Source organism: Thermobia domestica, chromosome 17 (genome assembly GCF_964235325.1).
Source record: "Thermobia domestica chromosome 17, izTheDome1.hap1.1, whole genome shotgun sequence".
NCBI lineage: Eukaryota > Metazoa > Arthropoda > Insecta > Zygentoma > Lepismatidae > Thermobia > Thermobia domestica.
In genome coordinates, this window is record NC_137470.1 from 78,767,102 (window position 1) to 78,785,474 (window position 18,373).

Consider the following 18,373-nt stretch of genomic DNA (forward strand, 5'->3'; position numbering starts at 1 on the left):
TCCACGCAAATGCACATGTGTATGTAACGGCTTAGGCACGGATTATGTATATGTGTACTTTATCCATGCAAATGCAAATGTGCACATGCACGACTTAGTCACTGGTTATGTATGTGTGCATAACCCACGTAAATGCATATGTGTACATACACGGGTTATGTATATATGCTTCATCCACGCAAATTCATGTGTACGGCTTATGCACGGGTTATGTATGTGTTCATCATCCACACAAATGCACATGTGCAAATGTACGGCTTATGCATGGATAGTGCACATGTGTCGTACACGTACGTGTTGTCTGGGAAGCAAGTGTTAGGTTAGGGGAAGAAGTGACGGAAGAGAGTGCAATTGGATGGGGAGTTCGACAAGGATGCTGCCTCTCGCCAACATTTTTTAATGTCTATCTAGAAGAGATAGTGAAAAAGATTTTACATGATTATGACGGCATTTCGGTAGGAGGTATAACGATTAGAATCATAAGATTTGCAGACGATATGGCGGTTGTTGCAGAATCTGAAAAAGAAATCAATAAAATGTTAGAAAACCTGAGGATGGGCTTTGAAGAATATGGGATGAAAATAAATGTTAGAGAGACAAAAACCATGGTGATTGGAACGAAGAGATCTGTGTCAAATATAAAAGTGGGAGGGGAGCAAATTAAACAAGTGAATAGTTTTCGATATCTGGGTAGTATTCTTAGTAATGACATGAAGTGCGAACGTGATATAAAAGCAAGGATAGGAATGGCGAAAGAAGCCTTTAGGAGGAAGAAGTCTGTTTTGTGGGACCTTGAATAGAGAGTTGAGAAAAAGACTCATAAAATTCTTCGTGTGAAGTGTTGTACTGTATGGGGCGGAAACGTGGACTGCTGCAAGTAACCTGTCAGTAAGGGGGGAATACCTATGATGATGATGATATTATCGATGTCGATATGACACAGTTTTAAATGTTTGTTCCGCGGTGTATTTCGCTTCTTTTCTTACACATAAATGTGTGAAATAGTACACCTCAGCAAGCGTTATTCGAATCACGGGGAATTGTAGAACTTGCGGTCCGTAACACTTAAGAATTCCTATTGACACATTCATATTCACTGATGTCAAAGCTTGCCTTTTGGCTCATTCACCTTATATTTAAGCAAAAGTATATCTCAGAATGATGTTGGGAGCATGCCTGGGAATTGTGCCCTGTTGGGAATTCTGTGCGCACATATTGAACATTGTCAAAATATATATTTTCTGGGTAGCATATATATGAATTCTCTTACACTGATGTGGAACACCACTTCACAATTTCTCATGTTCGAAACAACACGTGTTGCAATTTGACTTTCGCTTTTTGGCAGCCCTGTGTACTTTTGTCCACATATGATTTTCTTGTTATCTTGGAGTCAGAAGTCACGTGCTACACATTGTTGGTATTATTTTGAATATCCTGTGTTAGGTATATATCGGATGGTCAAAAACTCAAGCTCAGGTTCGATAGAGGTGATGCTAGATACGAAACGAAGACGAAAACATAATATGAAATTTGACTTCTGGGGGCTTCTTTCAGTGGTAGGGCCCGTTAATGATATGACAATAGCAACATTTAAAAAAATCTAGTATTGGACAGAATTTTGTATGACGACTTTACTTTTCATTTATGTTTTTGTTCATCCACCACAACAACTTTACAACGTTAAAGGATAGCAAACAAATTAAATAGAACCGAGAAGTGGATAGATATATACAGCAAATCTGGTATATGAACTCTGATAGATAATGCAGGAAACACCCAAATAAGCCTTCAAAACGAACGACCTGCTCCTGTCATTCAGTCCATGCCAAGACAACAGCAATTGCAATACAGAATAATAAAGTACATTCACTTGTCAAAGAGATAATGCATACCTGATTCTTATGCTTCGGTCCCAGCTTTTCTTTCAGGTAATCTTTTTCTTCTGAACTAATTCGTGGATGCTGTTCAGGAGAATCAAACATGAAGAACCATATGCAGAATATCCAAATACTACCATAGCATCCTGTGATATAGAAGACTGCTTCCCACCCAAGGGTGTCCAATACTAATCCACAGATTGGCATTGTAACTAATGTACTCAAAGCTCCACCTGAAGTAAAAAAATGAGATTTTACTAAAATTACTTAACAATTAGAATAATAGTAATTCCAAAATATACTTATATGTTCAGGACTATAGAGAGCAAAAAAGTAACCTCGGATAGGGTAATGTGGCCTCATTTACACTTTCGATATTCTCAATATAGTAGTGCCATCATTTCTCATGTTTTCCTGGATGTTCTCGCCACTCCTGTTTGAAGGTGACAAAAGCATGTTTAATAGGAAGCATTATTTTCTAAATTATTGGTCATTTGATTTTAGAATTTATATTATTGGCTGTTGAGATTCAACCGGCTTTTGAGGTTTTATATTATTGCCGTATATTATGTAGGATATTAATGTTGAAAAAAGAACAACGAAATTAAAATTAGACACAAAGTCTATAAAATTGCAAATATTTGCAGAATAAATAAATAAAACTACTGTCATAGACCTTTTGTCTAGCAATTCATTCTCCAAATCTTTGCTTCTAGAAGTCTTCCTCAGAAATCCACCAAGTCCAAAAAAGAATTAGACATCTTTCAGCCAATCGTGTGAAAGGTTCTCCTCAAAAGTTCGGGAATTTGCCCTAACTGATTGCAGTTTTATCCTGATTTTAAAATCAGTAGAAGAAGTAAAGAGACTTTCTGTTTACGACAGTACAGATGCTTCAACAGAATTCGATGCATTTACTGTACCATTAGTTTTTAGCAAAAAAGCACCATGCCCTTTAGGATAATGTGAAGAAATCCATACGTATAAGGTATTTACGTCATTAAGGAAGCAAAATCAGGCAATTTCAAACTTTATTGTCATTCATTTTGTGTGGGACATTTTAATAACTACTAGTGGTAGTTATTATTGGAATTACGAAATTGTATTGCGTGTGTGTTGTTATATATCTCTATAGGTTATATAGAAAAATATATTTTAACTCTTTACATTTCCTGTGTTACAGGAGGTAAAGTGAAAGAAAGTGTAAAAGGATGGATCCAATCCAACCCGAGATGTGATTAAGGTTCTGTGCTTGGAATTGTCAGTGATTTCTAGAGAGGAAACCCAATCATATGAAACACTGGCGTCGTTAGTTCAAGCGTGGCCAGATTTCCGTACGTTAGTGACACCTTTCCGAAATCAGGAACGAGTAATTTGCTTCCTGGAACTTTTGACCCAGTACCAAGAAAAGCAAAGGGCTTTTTTCCATGTTGGATGAAACAAAGTTCCATCACCATGATCCAGAAACTATGGCCGAGTTAAAATTATGGAAGTATATTTACTTATCAACTCAAACAAGAACCATATCTAGCTCTCAGCGAGAAAGGTCATGCTGAGAATTCTTAGAACCAGCATGGGGTAGTGACGATGATTCCCTGGCAAAGCGTGTTACAATTTGCAGGGATATACCAAGATTCACTGCTGCACAAATAACAGGATTGCATCACAATCAAGAAACGTACGATGAGTAAAACTTACCGTATCCTTGAAGACAACATTCCAGTTGACAGCTTGCATGTTGTCCAAAAATAAATACAACCCTGCAGATATTTAAATTTTCTCAATCACCCATATTCTCATGACTTTGTAACATGTGAGTTTCATCTTTCTAACTATGAAGGCAGTTTTGAAGTGAAATCATTCAAATAAGTCTTTCTTGACTTGATTCCTGAGGTCAAGTTTTTTCAGTTCAGTGAAGTCATTTAATCCCGAGATCAAGTTTTGGTTTATAAGACAATCTACACACTTCTAAAAGCAAGGTCTCCAGAAGTGTATAAAGAGACGGGAAAATTGTATTGCCATTGGACGTTCCTATGTAGAGGAGGGCCAAATAATATATATCAGATTTCATTTATCTCAGTAAACGGTAGAGGTCAGAGGAAGTTTATAATAAGTATTTCAAGTATAAAATATGCATACTATTAAAAGCAACCAGACTTATTTCTTAGAAATTATTATTTTTGTCTGATATTTAATATGAATATATACAGTATTCAATACTCTTACCAAACCTGAAATAGTACTAAGTACCTTTCATTATTATTATGACAACATATAGCGTGTGATTCACCAAATACGTAACAGGACTTTAGCATAGCTTCTAGTTGACAAATCTTTGAAACGAAAAATATGAATGCCAAATCACGTGGTGATACTTTTGAAATCAAGTTCGTCTTGGGAATATATTTATGGGGGTCAACTTCAAAATTTTTAAATCAAAGCAGGGGTTGATTTTGCCTCATTGAAGCAACCGAAAAATTTTTAATGACTTTAGTAGTACTGCCAGCTTTTCTAAACAAAGCATGCCGCTCTTGTACTTGTTAATGAACCTGTCTTGTTCCTGTCATGTCTACGTGGTAGAGAAAAGCCTTATTCCCCGCCGCCTTGATTGCAACATTGGTAGAGGTTGGAGTGTTCTTTTTTTGGAAGGTTGAATGACATTGGGCTGTAGTTTTTGACCTCTTATGGTTCCTGTGGAATTTATGAGGGTTCGTATGCGTGGCATACTCGTTAAAAAGTTAAATGAGGCCCCTAAAAGCCTCCCATGACTTCGTGGCACCCAGATGGCTTCCGTAGCCCCATAAGCTTACCGCAACCCTCAGTAGACTCTCGTAGTCCCCGGAAGCTTTCCGCAGCAATCATAAGCTCCCCGTTGCCCCTAGAACACTATGTGCGTTTGTGATAACATTCCCAGTAAGACTGAGGAAAGGAATAGATTTGTGAGGTGGAAATATTTACTTTATTTATGTGTTCACTTTTTTAACATTGCGAACGTTGTGAGAAGTACAAACTTGAAGAACACATTTACCGCAAACGGAGCACTTAACCAAAGGTGTCCAAAATCATGAGGTCGGCGCTCACGACTTCGGAACTCACGCTCACTCGACCTCAACCTCACGAAGTGAGCGTGAGGTCAGACCGGTTATGTGAGCGTGAGGTTGAGTGAGCGTGAAGTCTGAATGATGTTGTGAGCGTGAGGTCAGACTTGTTACGTTTGCGTGAAGTTGAGTGAGCCTGAGGTCAGGCTGGTGATGTGAGCGTGAGGTCAGACTGGTGATACGAGCGTGAGGTTGAGTGACCGTGAGTTCAAGCTGGTTAAGTGAGCGTAATTTTGAGTGAGCGTGAGGTCAGACTGGTAAGATGAGCGTGGGGTTGAGTGAGCGTGAGGTGAGCGTGAGGTCGAAATGATTTTATGTGCGTGAGGTCGAATAAGCGTTAGGTCGAAATGAGTTTGTGGGCGTGAGGTCGAAATGAGTTTGTGAGCGTGAGGTTGAGTGAGGTTGGATCAAAGTAGAAATCTGGATCTCCGAATAGCAGGGAGAAGTATATTGTAATGCGAAAAAACTGTAGAATTTTGATCTCTACACAAAAGCTTCTTTTTCTCTATCTGAAAATAACACTTGCGGTGAAACGACCATACTTAAGCAGGCAGTATCTTTTGTCCTCTACCTTTTTTCTTTTCATTGTTCAACTTGGGATAGAAGTTTTAGTTTCTTTGTCATCAGGTATTTCTCAGAAGCAAGTAGAAAATAATCATGGAATGTCTTGATATTTTGTCAGGCACACTGGAGTATTTGGTCTCGAAATCCGGTCAAGAATATTCATCATAAAATAACCGATTAAATTAAATTGTTTTGTATATATCTACATTTTCTAAGACACATTACCGCCAAAAATGGTTTCCTTTGTTTCTTTAACTTTAGTTTTCTCTTGTGATTTCGCTTGCCATTGTTTAATAGGGATTTTGTAGGCTAAGTCAGTGTTTTATTTACGAATGATCTAGAGAATATTTACTTGGAAATAAAATTTATATAGTTAGCAAGTAATTGTTTTTGTATAAATATAACTACGCAGAACAGGCATAAATAAATGTTTTGTGTTACTAGGGAAAATGTGCTAGTGCTTGACCACTTAAGTGATTTTCGTATAATCCATTAACCGTTGTTCAGAGAGCGGAACAACTTAGGAGGATGCAGCTAGCTCACGTGTGTTCCTAAAGCTATATTTCTTCTATATTTTATCCAAAACGGAGATGACTTATACCATTTATGTAATATTAGTCGGACAAATACCGATGATTGATTTATTTTTAGTGTTCGACCAGGGCTGGATTTAATGTTTTGACGCTCCTAGGCATAAAAGCGTTTGACGCTCTCCTCCCCCGGTCGATGAACAAAATTTTAACAATACAAAATCATCAAATAGAAAAAACTTATTTTATAAATATCTTTGCTTTCGTACAAACTTTAATGTATTTTTGCTTTGTATAGTAAAGAAATATTTGAATTGTTACAAATTTATTTTTAAGTAAATTTACATAGAATGATAAATTTGAGTTTTACAATAAGTGCTAGTTCAATAATACAAGAAATTCGTTTCGAATTTTCGACTTTACGTAATAGTTTTAATATTGAAACTACCCAGAGTGTGTCTAAAATTACCAGAATACCTGTTTGAACTGTTGAAATTTATTTAGATAGAGATTGGTAAGGTGGCAGATGTCAAGGGTCACATGCGAAAGAGAACTTAGGGAAAGGAGAGAAGTGCATCATACAGACCGGCATCTATGCAAATGCTACTGTACGTATAAGGTTAAAATTTCACTTAACTTCGACCAATGATTCAAGCCATAGATTTGCAAAATCAATTATTTCTTAGAGAGCTTCATTTTTACGTTTGTTATTATTATTATTATTATTATTATTATTATTATTATTATTATTATTATTATTATTACTATTGAACTTTGGTATCCTCATGCGCCATACAAATTTCCAAGGCGAGGAGAACGACGTGATTTGGTTATCGCAAATTCTTAGAGCTTCTGCTTGTTACAGCGCGCACATTGCAAAGGAGTCTGGTCATCCATCGTTTTTACAAACATACACAAAGCTAAGGGTATATTATTTTTGGACGAGCATGCGAAAGGATGTTCAGTATTTTGTGAAGACTTACATTCCATGTACTACTATGAGCAAAATAAATGACGCGTCTCTTTATTTTGAAGTTTTTTTCAAATTTCTCCGTTTTCTTTATATGTTCTAAATTTCGGAAGGTTTACCCAACAGGACAGGTTAATAACAAACCCGTTTTTAATATTTGTATTAGATATTAGCTTAAAATAAATAAATTAGAAGCAAAAACATTAAATCGACAGAAATCTCGAGAATTACCAACTCTGCTAAAGTGGGAGATTTTTTAGAACGCGAGGGAATTCTGCAGTTCAACACGAAGCAGCGACATGTATGTCATTGAGAGAAACGTGGATTAGATCTACAAACGAAATTTTTAACGTCATATTTTTAATATGTCTTACTACATGCTTTATCAGCGAACTCCAAATATATGAATCTATGCTAAGTATTAACGTAAAGATAGAGCAAATAGTGGAAATTACCTATTGAAAAAATTGAATTCTTAGCAGAATCGTAATGAAAATTTCTCTTTACCGTAGAAAGGGTTCAGCTCACGTTAGAAAACAATTATATCAGGCAGTTAAAGCAACTAGTCTGTATGCCGAAGGTAGTGGGTTCGACCCTCCTGGAAGTGCCGTTGTCATTTTTATTTGTATGGTTATTTTATTTATTTTTTATGTGGGAAAGTTTCAAATTCTAACATATGTGTAAAACTCATGACTCAACCAAAAAAAGACAAAATGTCGTTGTGGCACTTGCATTAGTGTTTCTAATTTTTGTTTGCAAACAGTTTCGTAATTATTTCCCTTGTGCTCACTACTCTCTACATGCTCACTAATGCATAACGAATGTTTTCCAGTAAATGTTAATTCTAATTTGGAGAAATTTATAAAGTTTCACAATGTTTCTCACTTGATAGTCTTCTATCTGCTTTTTGGACACTTTGATAACAGATTTCCCTATATATATTTAATTACGGAAAAGTTTTACAATGTATTTGTCTTAAATTGAAATTGTTTTGAATTTATCACATGAGGTAAGTAGCCCGTGATAAATTCTGAAGAACTGAAGTAGAACTGAAGTAACTGATATTCTACGTAAAAGCAACCTTTTGTAGAATGATTATGCTTCTTACCTTCAGCACATAATCTTTACAGTAGAGAGTCATACAGAGAAAAATCCTGTTTTTTCCTCTCCTATGACCACTAATCTTAAAGCTCTACATGTAATGATTCGTGTCACATAATTTCGGCTCTCCAAAGACATTCATATTTATTATTATTATTATTATTATTATTATTATTATTATTATTATTATTATTATTATTATTATTATTATTATTATTATTATTATTATTATTCCTGAATATGCCACTCTTACATAATGTAGTAACTTTAGACATCTTAGTTTAAAGTGCTTTGTTTAGTAATAATTTGAGTAACCACGTAACAAAATTTAAGATGTATGAGGAGGCACGACGTTTTATTTCCCCCTCTCTTCTCAGCACCGTCCCAATAGAAAGTATATAATTTCTGACAAGCAGGGCAGACAAAATGAATAAGAAATATATTTATAGTATCCTTTTCTCCTTCGTGAATGGAATATCACGTAGCATTTTTTATTCTACCGAAGACGGCTCTAGGCCGTTATGGTTAGGTAATAAAAGAAATACCTAATATACTTATTGCGCCCCTTGACTGTAATATCACCTCTTCTTTATTTGTTCGAGGCCGCCCTGCACAACCAAGGGTGACAAAAAGAATAGGAAAAGTGTCTAAAGATTACAAAGCACTTTATATTTTGTCAGATACAAGGAAGTGTATACACAGCATTGCTTTCGTTAACAAGTGTTTCACCCTCGCTTATAAAATTAGGCAGAATAAACATTTGCCGATCATTGTTCTAGAGGGATTTGTCCAGGATGGTTTGATGTCGGGCTAATAACGATGAGTATCCTGTATGTTTATTTACATCGCCGTTAAAGAAATAGCAAACTTTCTGAAAGGAACTTACTTAGGAAACATCAGATCCTCCTACTACTTAATTTCATCTAGTGTTCTGAGTGAAAGTTCTATGGGACCATTAGAAAAATATATATTACCGTTTCCACGCTGATGGTAGAATTTTTTAAGCAGTTATTGAATTACGTTCGAAGCATAGGCGTAAATACCGCCCCCGCAACCCTGTGGCGTGGAGACCGCACAAGCTGCAAGGCCAAAAAATATACAGAAAGTACGCAGGAGCGGACCAGGCCAAATTTTCACCAGGGCAAAGTTACTTTTTTTCGCCCTTCCCCTGGTACTAGCCTATATTTTACATTTGTCGCCCTCCCGTTTGGTCTTGTGGCTAGCACGCTTGCCTTCTGTGATACCGGGTCCAATTCCCGGTGGATTACTGTTAAACGATAAAAGTGGTTCAGATTCCACTATAATTAGTATCCACATCTCCTTTGGCTTAACACCGTGTGCGTGGGTTTTCTCGTTGTTCTCCCGTTTCCTCCCACTTTCTTCATTCCACCATTTCATTCATTACTCATCATCATTGTCTCTTTTACCCTAACCGACATAAACGTGGGACGTAAAACTCAAGGATTTCATTTTTTCTCGTTTAGCTATTAAGGCATAACCGTGGAACGCTGAACTCAAGCAAACAAACAAACAATGCTTACTCCCCCGCCACTCTTTATTCTACATGCCATCTCTCCATTTTTCTATACAGCCCCCTTAGTACTATGAAACTCTCCTCTTCCATGGTTATGTAATTGCCACTACTTTACAAGAATATACACAAAAAGTCAGTAGAAATCACGCTATAAAAATTTACTTTTTGAGGCTCGATTTGGCGCCCCTCTTTCTCTGGCGCCCCGGGAAGTCGCCCGGTTCTTGGTACGCCCATGAGTGTACGGACCATAACTAAGGACTGCGGAGGAGAGGTTAACCTACTTGTTATGCCATTGGTTTGACGTGTTTGAAATGTTCAGTGACTGATCGGTTAGTGAAATAATTTCGACGGTTACTGATGTTTAAAGTTTATCTAAGGCAAAGTTACCTAACCAAATACATTTGATATCGCGATGTCACAATTTGATTTTTCCTCACATAAAAAAGATAAAAACAATAGTAATAAAAACCCTTACTCGCACTGGGCTCTAACTACCAGCCTAATTCGTACAGACTAGTTGCTCTGACCAACTGAGTTTCGATTTCTTACGCGAAAGAAGTCTGTTATATTACGAGGAATGCTTTTCATTCTCAAAACTGTTCGAAGTAATACGAACATGGCTTAAGAACAGAGACGGAACTGAATTACCACTCGATTGACCTTGATGGCAAATCATCAAAGGATAGCTATAAACGTAAGTTCAGCATGCATTTCTGTTCAGTATTCCTATCTGCCAATCACGCTTGTTCATTGGAGTAATATTTTACAAACGTACTCTTTCGATAGAGCACAATGGCAGACCAAAGAGAAGGAATTCTTGCCCTTGTGAACGTTGGATACCACAATGTGCAATAAAACTGTCTCGTCTCCTTGAAGTGATATTTTATCGAAAATAACTCGTTTTCCTTTATATAGTCTATCCGAAGTTTTTGAGGGTTTCAAAATGAGGAAACGTTACTGTCAAACAAGGACGCATTTAGGGGTGGGTCCAGAGGGTCCGGACCCCCTCTGAAATCCCAACTTTTCTGTAAATTTAGCCTAATTTTGGGGATTATTTTTTTAAAATTATATTATAATTTATCCTAATATTGAAGTTCTCCCGAAATAAATTACTGCATACGTGCTTGCTGACAATTTTCAATATATTCGTTAAATAATAAAGTAAAATAATTAAATTAGGAGCAAAAAGCTTCAACACGGGCTAAGTTTTGTCCACTGCCAATATTGTTAGAAGGGATATTAATAGCAAAAACTGCTAGTCAATGCTGAACCTTGGAACTTCATCCCGAAAAGCAAGTCTATTATTGGGAACTACATATGAAACATTTTACCAACACTTATCTAGCTTTTATCTGGCATGAAATTATTATATACACCAAAATGCACTCTCCTAAAATGTGTATCTGAACATTGCTCTACGTATCTGCGAAGCAATAAATTTTTTTATCGAAATACGTGAGCAGGAAACTCTAACAGCGAGCCATTTTATTTAAATCGTATTAAACCCTGTAACCGTGCGTTAACGTGAAGACAAAGCTTCGTCCATTGGTAAAGTGTTGGAAGAATGAAAACTCAATATTCGTAGGTTCGAATCTATCCATTCACCACAACATTTTATTCTTATGTGTAACGATGAAATAAGAAAAAATGTATAACCGTTAAAACAAAACTTCAACCAAGTCTAAAGAGAACAATACTAAAATAGTAACACAATAGCAAGCAAGAATTATTTCATGTAGCGTTTGGACGAAATTACAGCTGTCAACAATTGCAGAAGTAAAAACAGGCTGATAGGTGTAATGCAGTCTAGAATTCTGAATGCATTTATTTCTTAAAACTTCTGTTTTGTCATTGGTATTGCGTTAGTCATTGTAATACCTTTCAATTGGAAGTGAAATGACACAAATTAAAATAGTTTTAAATCAATAAATGTCTATGTGTAAAAGTAGGTGTCTCTTATCCGTAGTTCTGAGTTCCTTTCACTTTGAAGTGACAAATGAGAGAAGAAAGTATGGTGTTCGAAAAAAAAATCAAATTTGAGATTTCAAGTAATTTACACGTATTTAGCCCCTAACACCGAAAAAGTTATTTTTCGATATATGTCCATCTGGGGTTCGTCCGCCCGTTCGCTACACTTTTCTGTGTACTCGCCTAGAGGCCATACCGTTCAACTTATCTGCACCAAATTTTAGTTTAAGATTTTCATAGTATTACCTATAGTTTCTTTTATTTCCCTCCTACTCCCGAAACAAGGATAGTTTCCTGTACGATGAAAATAGAAAAAAAGATATTTTCTCATAACTGGCTCTAACGATCTTGTTTTCTTTCTTTTTTATAAATCAATATTTAATTAGCAACCCTATTTTGTGGTATAAGGCATTTATCTGAGAAAAATCTACAAGGGGTAGTTTATACTTAGGGGTGAGTTTTTTCTAAGTGATTTTCTCAAAATGGACTCAAGTGTTTTCGATCATATTTCATAAATAAATATTTCATTAATAACTTAACAATATGGCATAACTCGTTTGTTCTAAAAAAATGCGAGGGGTAGTTTATTGTTGGTGGAGTGTCTTGTCTGGGCGATTTTCTCAAAAACGACTCAAAAGAGTTTATTCATATTTCAAAAATACATATTTCGTTAATAACCTAACAATATGGCAAAACTTGTTTGTCCTGAAAAAATACAAGAGGGTTAATTTACTCTTGGGGGTGTTTTTTCTCCACGGTTTTCTAAAAAATGAGTCAAGCAATTTTGTTCGTGCTCAGAAATAAATATTTCATTGAAAACCTAATAATATGGAATAACTCGCTTACCCTGAAAGTATCCTCAAGAGATAGTTAATTCGGGCAGTTATTTTTCCCTCACGATATTGTCAAAAATTACTCGGACAACTTTATTGATAATCCATAAATAAGTATTTCATTAATAACTCTATATTTTATTATAAGTCACTTCTGTGAAAAACAATTACGACGGATAGTTCATTTTGGGGGTCAAGGTTTTTCCCGACAATTTTCTCGAACGACAGGCGATTTTGTTCAAATTTCGCAAATAAATATTTCATTAATAACCAAAAGTATATCTTAACTTATTGTTCGAAACAATTGACAAGAGGTAGGTTGCTCCTGACGTGTTTTTTTCGAACGACTTTCTCAAAAATGACTAATTTGATTTTTTCATATTTCATAAACAATTATTCTATTAATTGTTCTATTATATGTCTAATGAAAATATGCTCAGAGTGTGACTTAGTTTTGTAGTGTGGATTTTCTTCAATCGAAGTTTTTTATTCGATAATCTGACATTCGATGTATTTGAATAATACGATAATTTTATTCGTATTATCCAAAAACACACTTCAGTAACAACTGCGGCCTAACACAGTTAAGAAATTGAATTGAAAAAGTTTAGTGCGGTGGTCCTGTAATTGAATATTTTTTTGGTAAACTTCCTAGCTTTTTGTGGTAAACTCAGGCTTTTCATTTTCGAGCGACAAAAGAGAGAAGAAAATATGGTGATTGTGAAAATAGTATATCAAATTCAGATTTCAACAAATTTACATACTTCATAGCGTCTACATACCGAAAATGTGATTTTTCGATACCCATCCTTCCGGTCCGTCCGTTCGGTACACTTTTCTGTGCACTCGCCTAGAGGCCGTACCGTTCAACGTATCTACACCAAATTTAAACTTAGGGTTTACACAGTATTCCTACAGGTGATTTTCCTTTCTTTTTCCTACCGCCTAAGATAAGTGTGGTTTATTAACAGCCGAAAATCGAAAAAAGCTATTTTCTGCAAAATGGTTTTAACAATTGTGTTTATTTTTCATTAATCAATATTTAATTAACAACCCTAAATTGCAGTATCAGATATTTCTCTTAGAAAAATTTACGAGGGGTAGTTTATTCTTGGAGGTGACTTTTTCTCGACGATTTTCTCAGAAAAGACACTGGTAAATTTTGTACACACTTCATAAATAAATATTTAACCTTGCAACATGGTATAAGTCAATTGACCTGAAAAATATATAAGTAGTAGTTTATTCTTGGAGTTGAATTTATTTCCCTTATTTTAAGGCAGAGAGCCACTTTTGAGAGAATAGATCTTGAAAAATAATTTTAAAACTTAGACTTTTGTTTTCGAGACATTCCAGACAAGACGAGACATTTTAAAAGCTATCTCGTGTCCAAAACATTTGTCACGTCTTATTTTGGATGTCACAAAGCGCGTCTCGTCTCTTCCTCGAGACATGTCTTATCTCGTGCGCATTCGTTAACATTTGGAAAGGATTATCTTTCTACTCAAAGCATTGTTTTTATAATGGTTGCATATTTATGATAATTGCCGTCAACATAAATTACAGTCCTTTCAGTTGAGTTAATTGTTTATTATTATTATTGAAACTAAAATTAAATGGAATATCTAGTTGCACGATTATGCACCTACGCCAAGGAAGAATAATGATGAATGAAATGGTGAAATGAAGAAAGTGGGAGGAAAATGGAAAATCCCAAGAAAACCCATACCCATGCACACGGTATTTGTCCACCTCAATTTTCACTTGGCGCGAAGTGAAATCGAGCCGCGGACCCCACGCAATAAAGATGAATGCTCTATAATAATAATAATAATAATAATAATAATAATAATAATAATAATAATAATAATAATAATAATAATAATTGAAGTGAGCTTAACGTGTTTCAACCGTCCGACTCAACCAATGTTTGGGTGTCTGTTCGTTCGTCTGCTCCATGACAACCTCTCATAAAAGACATTTCATTTTAATGAATCTAGGTAGTAAGTGCCTTCTTTTAGCTTTGAGAAGTAACTATTGCTTGGAATTTGAATCTGCAAAATATAAGAGGTAAAATTAACCAAATAGTGCAAGTTTCCACTCATGTATACAAAACAATTTTGCAATATCAACTACAAGAATCTTGTCCGATAAAGAAGCCGAAATCCCTACACCGAAGAGCCCTCCGAAATTTGATCATTGTCCGCACGGACTGAAATTGTCATTTGAAGCCAAGACTTTAATATGAAGCCAATAATTTCTTTAAAATAGACAAAAAATTCAAAAGTTATAAGCATTTTCATATTTTTGCCTTTTCCCATAAGAGAGCCGTAGCCCCCTATACTGAAGATTCCCCCCAGGATTTGATCATTGTCCACTCGGACTGAAATTGTCATTTGGAACCAACACTTTAATACGAAGCCCAACATTTCTTTAATATAGACGAAAAATTCGAAAGTTATAAACATTCTAATATTTTTGCCTTTTCCCATAAGGGGGCCGTATTAGCCTACACTGAAGAGCCCCACGAGATTTGATCATTGACCACTTGGACTGAAATTCTCATTTGAAACCAAAACCTTAATATGAAGCCAAAAGTTAAACTTTTACATCAATTTAAACTGACTGGGTTCCGGTTCACCCCACTATTATGTTTAGTTTAGTTAAGTGGTAATTTGTGACAGCTTTACATCATCAAAAGAATCTTTCACTCCCCCTCCCCAGAAGTTTGTGCTGGATCCGCCACTGGAATAAATAGACACTTTTCCTATTCTTTTTGCCACCCTTGTAGGGGCTCCTTCGTACAAATAAAGAAGCGGTAATATTACTATCAAGGGGCGCTATATATTAGGTATTTCTTTAGTTACCTACCCCTAACCGCACAGAGCCATCTTTGATAGAATAAAAAATGCTACGTGATATTCAATCATGAAAGGGGAGAGGATGCTGTAAATATATTTCTTATTCATTTTGTCTGCCCTGCTTATCAGAAATTACTTTCTGTTGGAAGGATACTAAAACGAGATGGGCATAGTGATGGGTAAATTCCCGGGAAGATATTTTTCGGGAATATTCCCTGGGAATATTCCCGGGAAGATTCCCAAAATGGGAATGTATCCGGGAATTTATGTTTAATCAGAAAGAAAATTGCATTCTATTACTATATTATGATTTCAAAGTTGAATTAATTTTTATATCACAGCATATTATTACTGTTGCCTACAGAAGACTCTTTAAAAAGTATATTCTGATCGGTACTATGTTACTTTATTAACACTTTATTATATTTAGAGAGTACGCATAAATGTATATTTATTTACAATACTTTTAAACCACTAAACAGCTTAAATTTATATGTAAGTGGAGTGAAGCTCAACTTCACTCTATTACTAATATTATAAACACATTAAATTTATAAATGTTATAAAAAAATTAGATTGGGTAAATGCTAGAAGATACATGTCTCACCAATTTATCAACATTTGCGCATACAGACGTTAATTCACATGTAAAAGAAGTCCGAGTACCTCTTCAGAAATTCGAGTCAGAGAGAGCAGACAGACCGACGTCTATTACTAATGGTGGTTCAGGGTTTATTAATAGCACTTCATCTCTATTTCTACATAATTCTAAATTACTTTACCAAATGGTTCCTTTTCATCATTTGTAAATTAGTACTTTGCTAATTTTGGCTGTTCTTTAGCATTGGGAGCCAGCTTTTGCACCTACTTCTTTGCGATATTCTATTCCGATGCGGTTGTTTTATGGTTTCATACGTTAAATTACGTTACCAATATTAAATTCGGACAGCATTGCAGAGCGAGCGTTAGCGAAAGAAGGCGGGTTAGAGCCCCGCATGGCACGTTGTTTTTTATCTTCGTTACCAACAATTCACTTTCTTTTCTCACAGTAATCATTTTCACATACCTTTCCATTTTGTATAAATCCCCTACTGCTCTAAAAAAAATTGTGTTCGATACTTTCTTGACTACTTTAGCATCACTATCAACTCATTTCTTCCGCAAATCATCCTACATTTCGCTAGTTTTGGCTCCTCAATACTAAAATATTATCTTCTTTTTTAGTTCAAATGCAAATGGAACTTAAAAACTAATATTATTAGTTATATAAATACCGTCAAACAATATTAAATTTTTTAACCAACAAATTCTTTAAAACCCACAGGTAAATCTTAATATATTAAAATAAAGTAATTAGTCATATGGTTCTTATGATTTGGAAAATAAAGTAGGGAAATGGAACTAATTCCTTCCCGGGAATTTGTAGGCAGGGAAAAAACCCGGGAATATTCCCATTTTTTAAATTCCTTCCCACCGGGAATATTCCCACTGCCCATCACTAGATGGGCAAAATAAAACGTCGTACCCCCTCTTACATGGTTGCTCAAATAACTACTGAAGAAAGCATTTTAAACTAAGATATCTAAGATTTAAACTAAGAAATTAAGATATCCTTACATTATGTAAGGATGGCATATTCAGGATTATTGTTATTATTATTACTATTATTATTATTATTATTATTATTATTATTATTATTATTATTATTATTATTATTATTATTATTATTATTATTATTATTATTATTATTATATGAATCTTTTTGAAGCACCGAAATTTTGTGAGACGAAAAATGGAATGTAGAGGTTTAAGATGGGTGGTCATAGGGAGGAAAAACCAGGATTTTTTTCTGTGTGACTCCCTAACGTAAAGATTATGTGCTGAAGGTAAGAAGTATCATCATTCTACAATAGTTTGCTTTTACGTAGAATATCAATTACTTGAGTTTTCCTCCTTCGAGCTACTTATCTCATGTGGTAAATTCAAAACAATTTCAATTTAATACAAATACATTGTAAAACTTTTCCGTAATTAAACATCTAGAGAAAATTAAACATTTAATAGGGAAATCTGTTATCAAAATATCAAAACAAGTAGATAGAATATTTAATGATAAACATTGTGAAACTTTATAAAATTCTCCAAATTAGAATTAACATTTACTGGGAAACATTCGTTATGCGCCAGCGAGCATAACGTATAGTGAGCAGTGAGCACAGGGGAAATAATTACGAAACTGTTTGCAAACAAAATTAGGGACGCTAATGCAAGTGTGAGAACGACATTTTTTCTTTTCTTTTCTCTTTTCTTTCTTTCTTTCTTTTTTTTTTTTTTTTTTTGTATCGTCATGAGTTTTACACATATGTTACAATTTGATTCTTTCCCACATAAATAATAAAAATAAATAACTATACTAATAAAAACGACAACGACACTTCGAGGGAAATTCGAACCCACTACCTTCGGCATACAGACTAGTTGCTTTAACTAACTAAGCTATTTGTTTTCTTATGTGAACTGAGCCTGTTTCGGTAAAGACGATTTTTCATTACGTTCGCGCTGCCAATTCGTCCTTTTCCATAGATAATTTCCACTTTTTACTCTATCTTTACGTTAATACTTGGCATATATTCATATATTTGGAGTTTGCAGATAATGCACATAATAAGACATATTAGAAATATTTCGTTAAAAGTTTAATCTGTAGATTTAATCCACATTTCTCTCAATAACATAGATGTCGCTGCTTCGTGTTGAACTTCAGAATTCCCTCGCGTTCTTCAAAATTTCCCACTTTAGCAGAGTTGGTAATTCTCGAGATTTCTGTCGAATTAATGTTTTTTGCTTCTAATTTATTTATTTTAAGCTAATGTCTAATACTAATATTAAAAACGGGTTTGTTATTAACCTGTCCTGTTGGGGAAACCTTCCGAAATTTCGAACATATAAAGAAAATAGAGATATTTTCAAAAACTTCGAAATAAAGAGACGCGTCATTTATTTTGCTCATAGTAGTACAGTGTTCAAGGAAAATATT

At 34.9% G+C, this 18,373-nt stretch overlaps 1 protein-coding gene across 1 annotated transcript in view; it reads right to left on the reverse strand.

Moving 5' to 3' along the window:
* LOC145674556 (sialin-like) overlaps positions 1 to 18,373 on the reverse strand; it is a 162,976-nt gene that overhangs the window by 98,230 nt on the left and 46,373 nt on the right. The window contains exon 4 of the mRNA XM_081744730.1: positions 1,896 to 2,113. Within this exon, the coding sequence (XP_081600856.1) occupies positions 1,896 to 2,113 (218 nt within the window). The remainder of the gene's footprint in view (positions 1 to 1,895; positions 2,114 to 18,373) is intronic.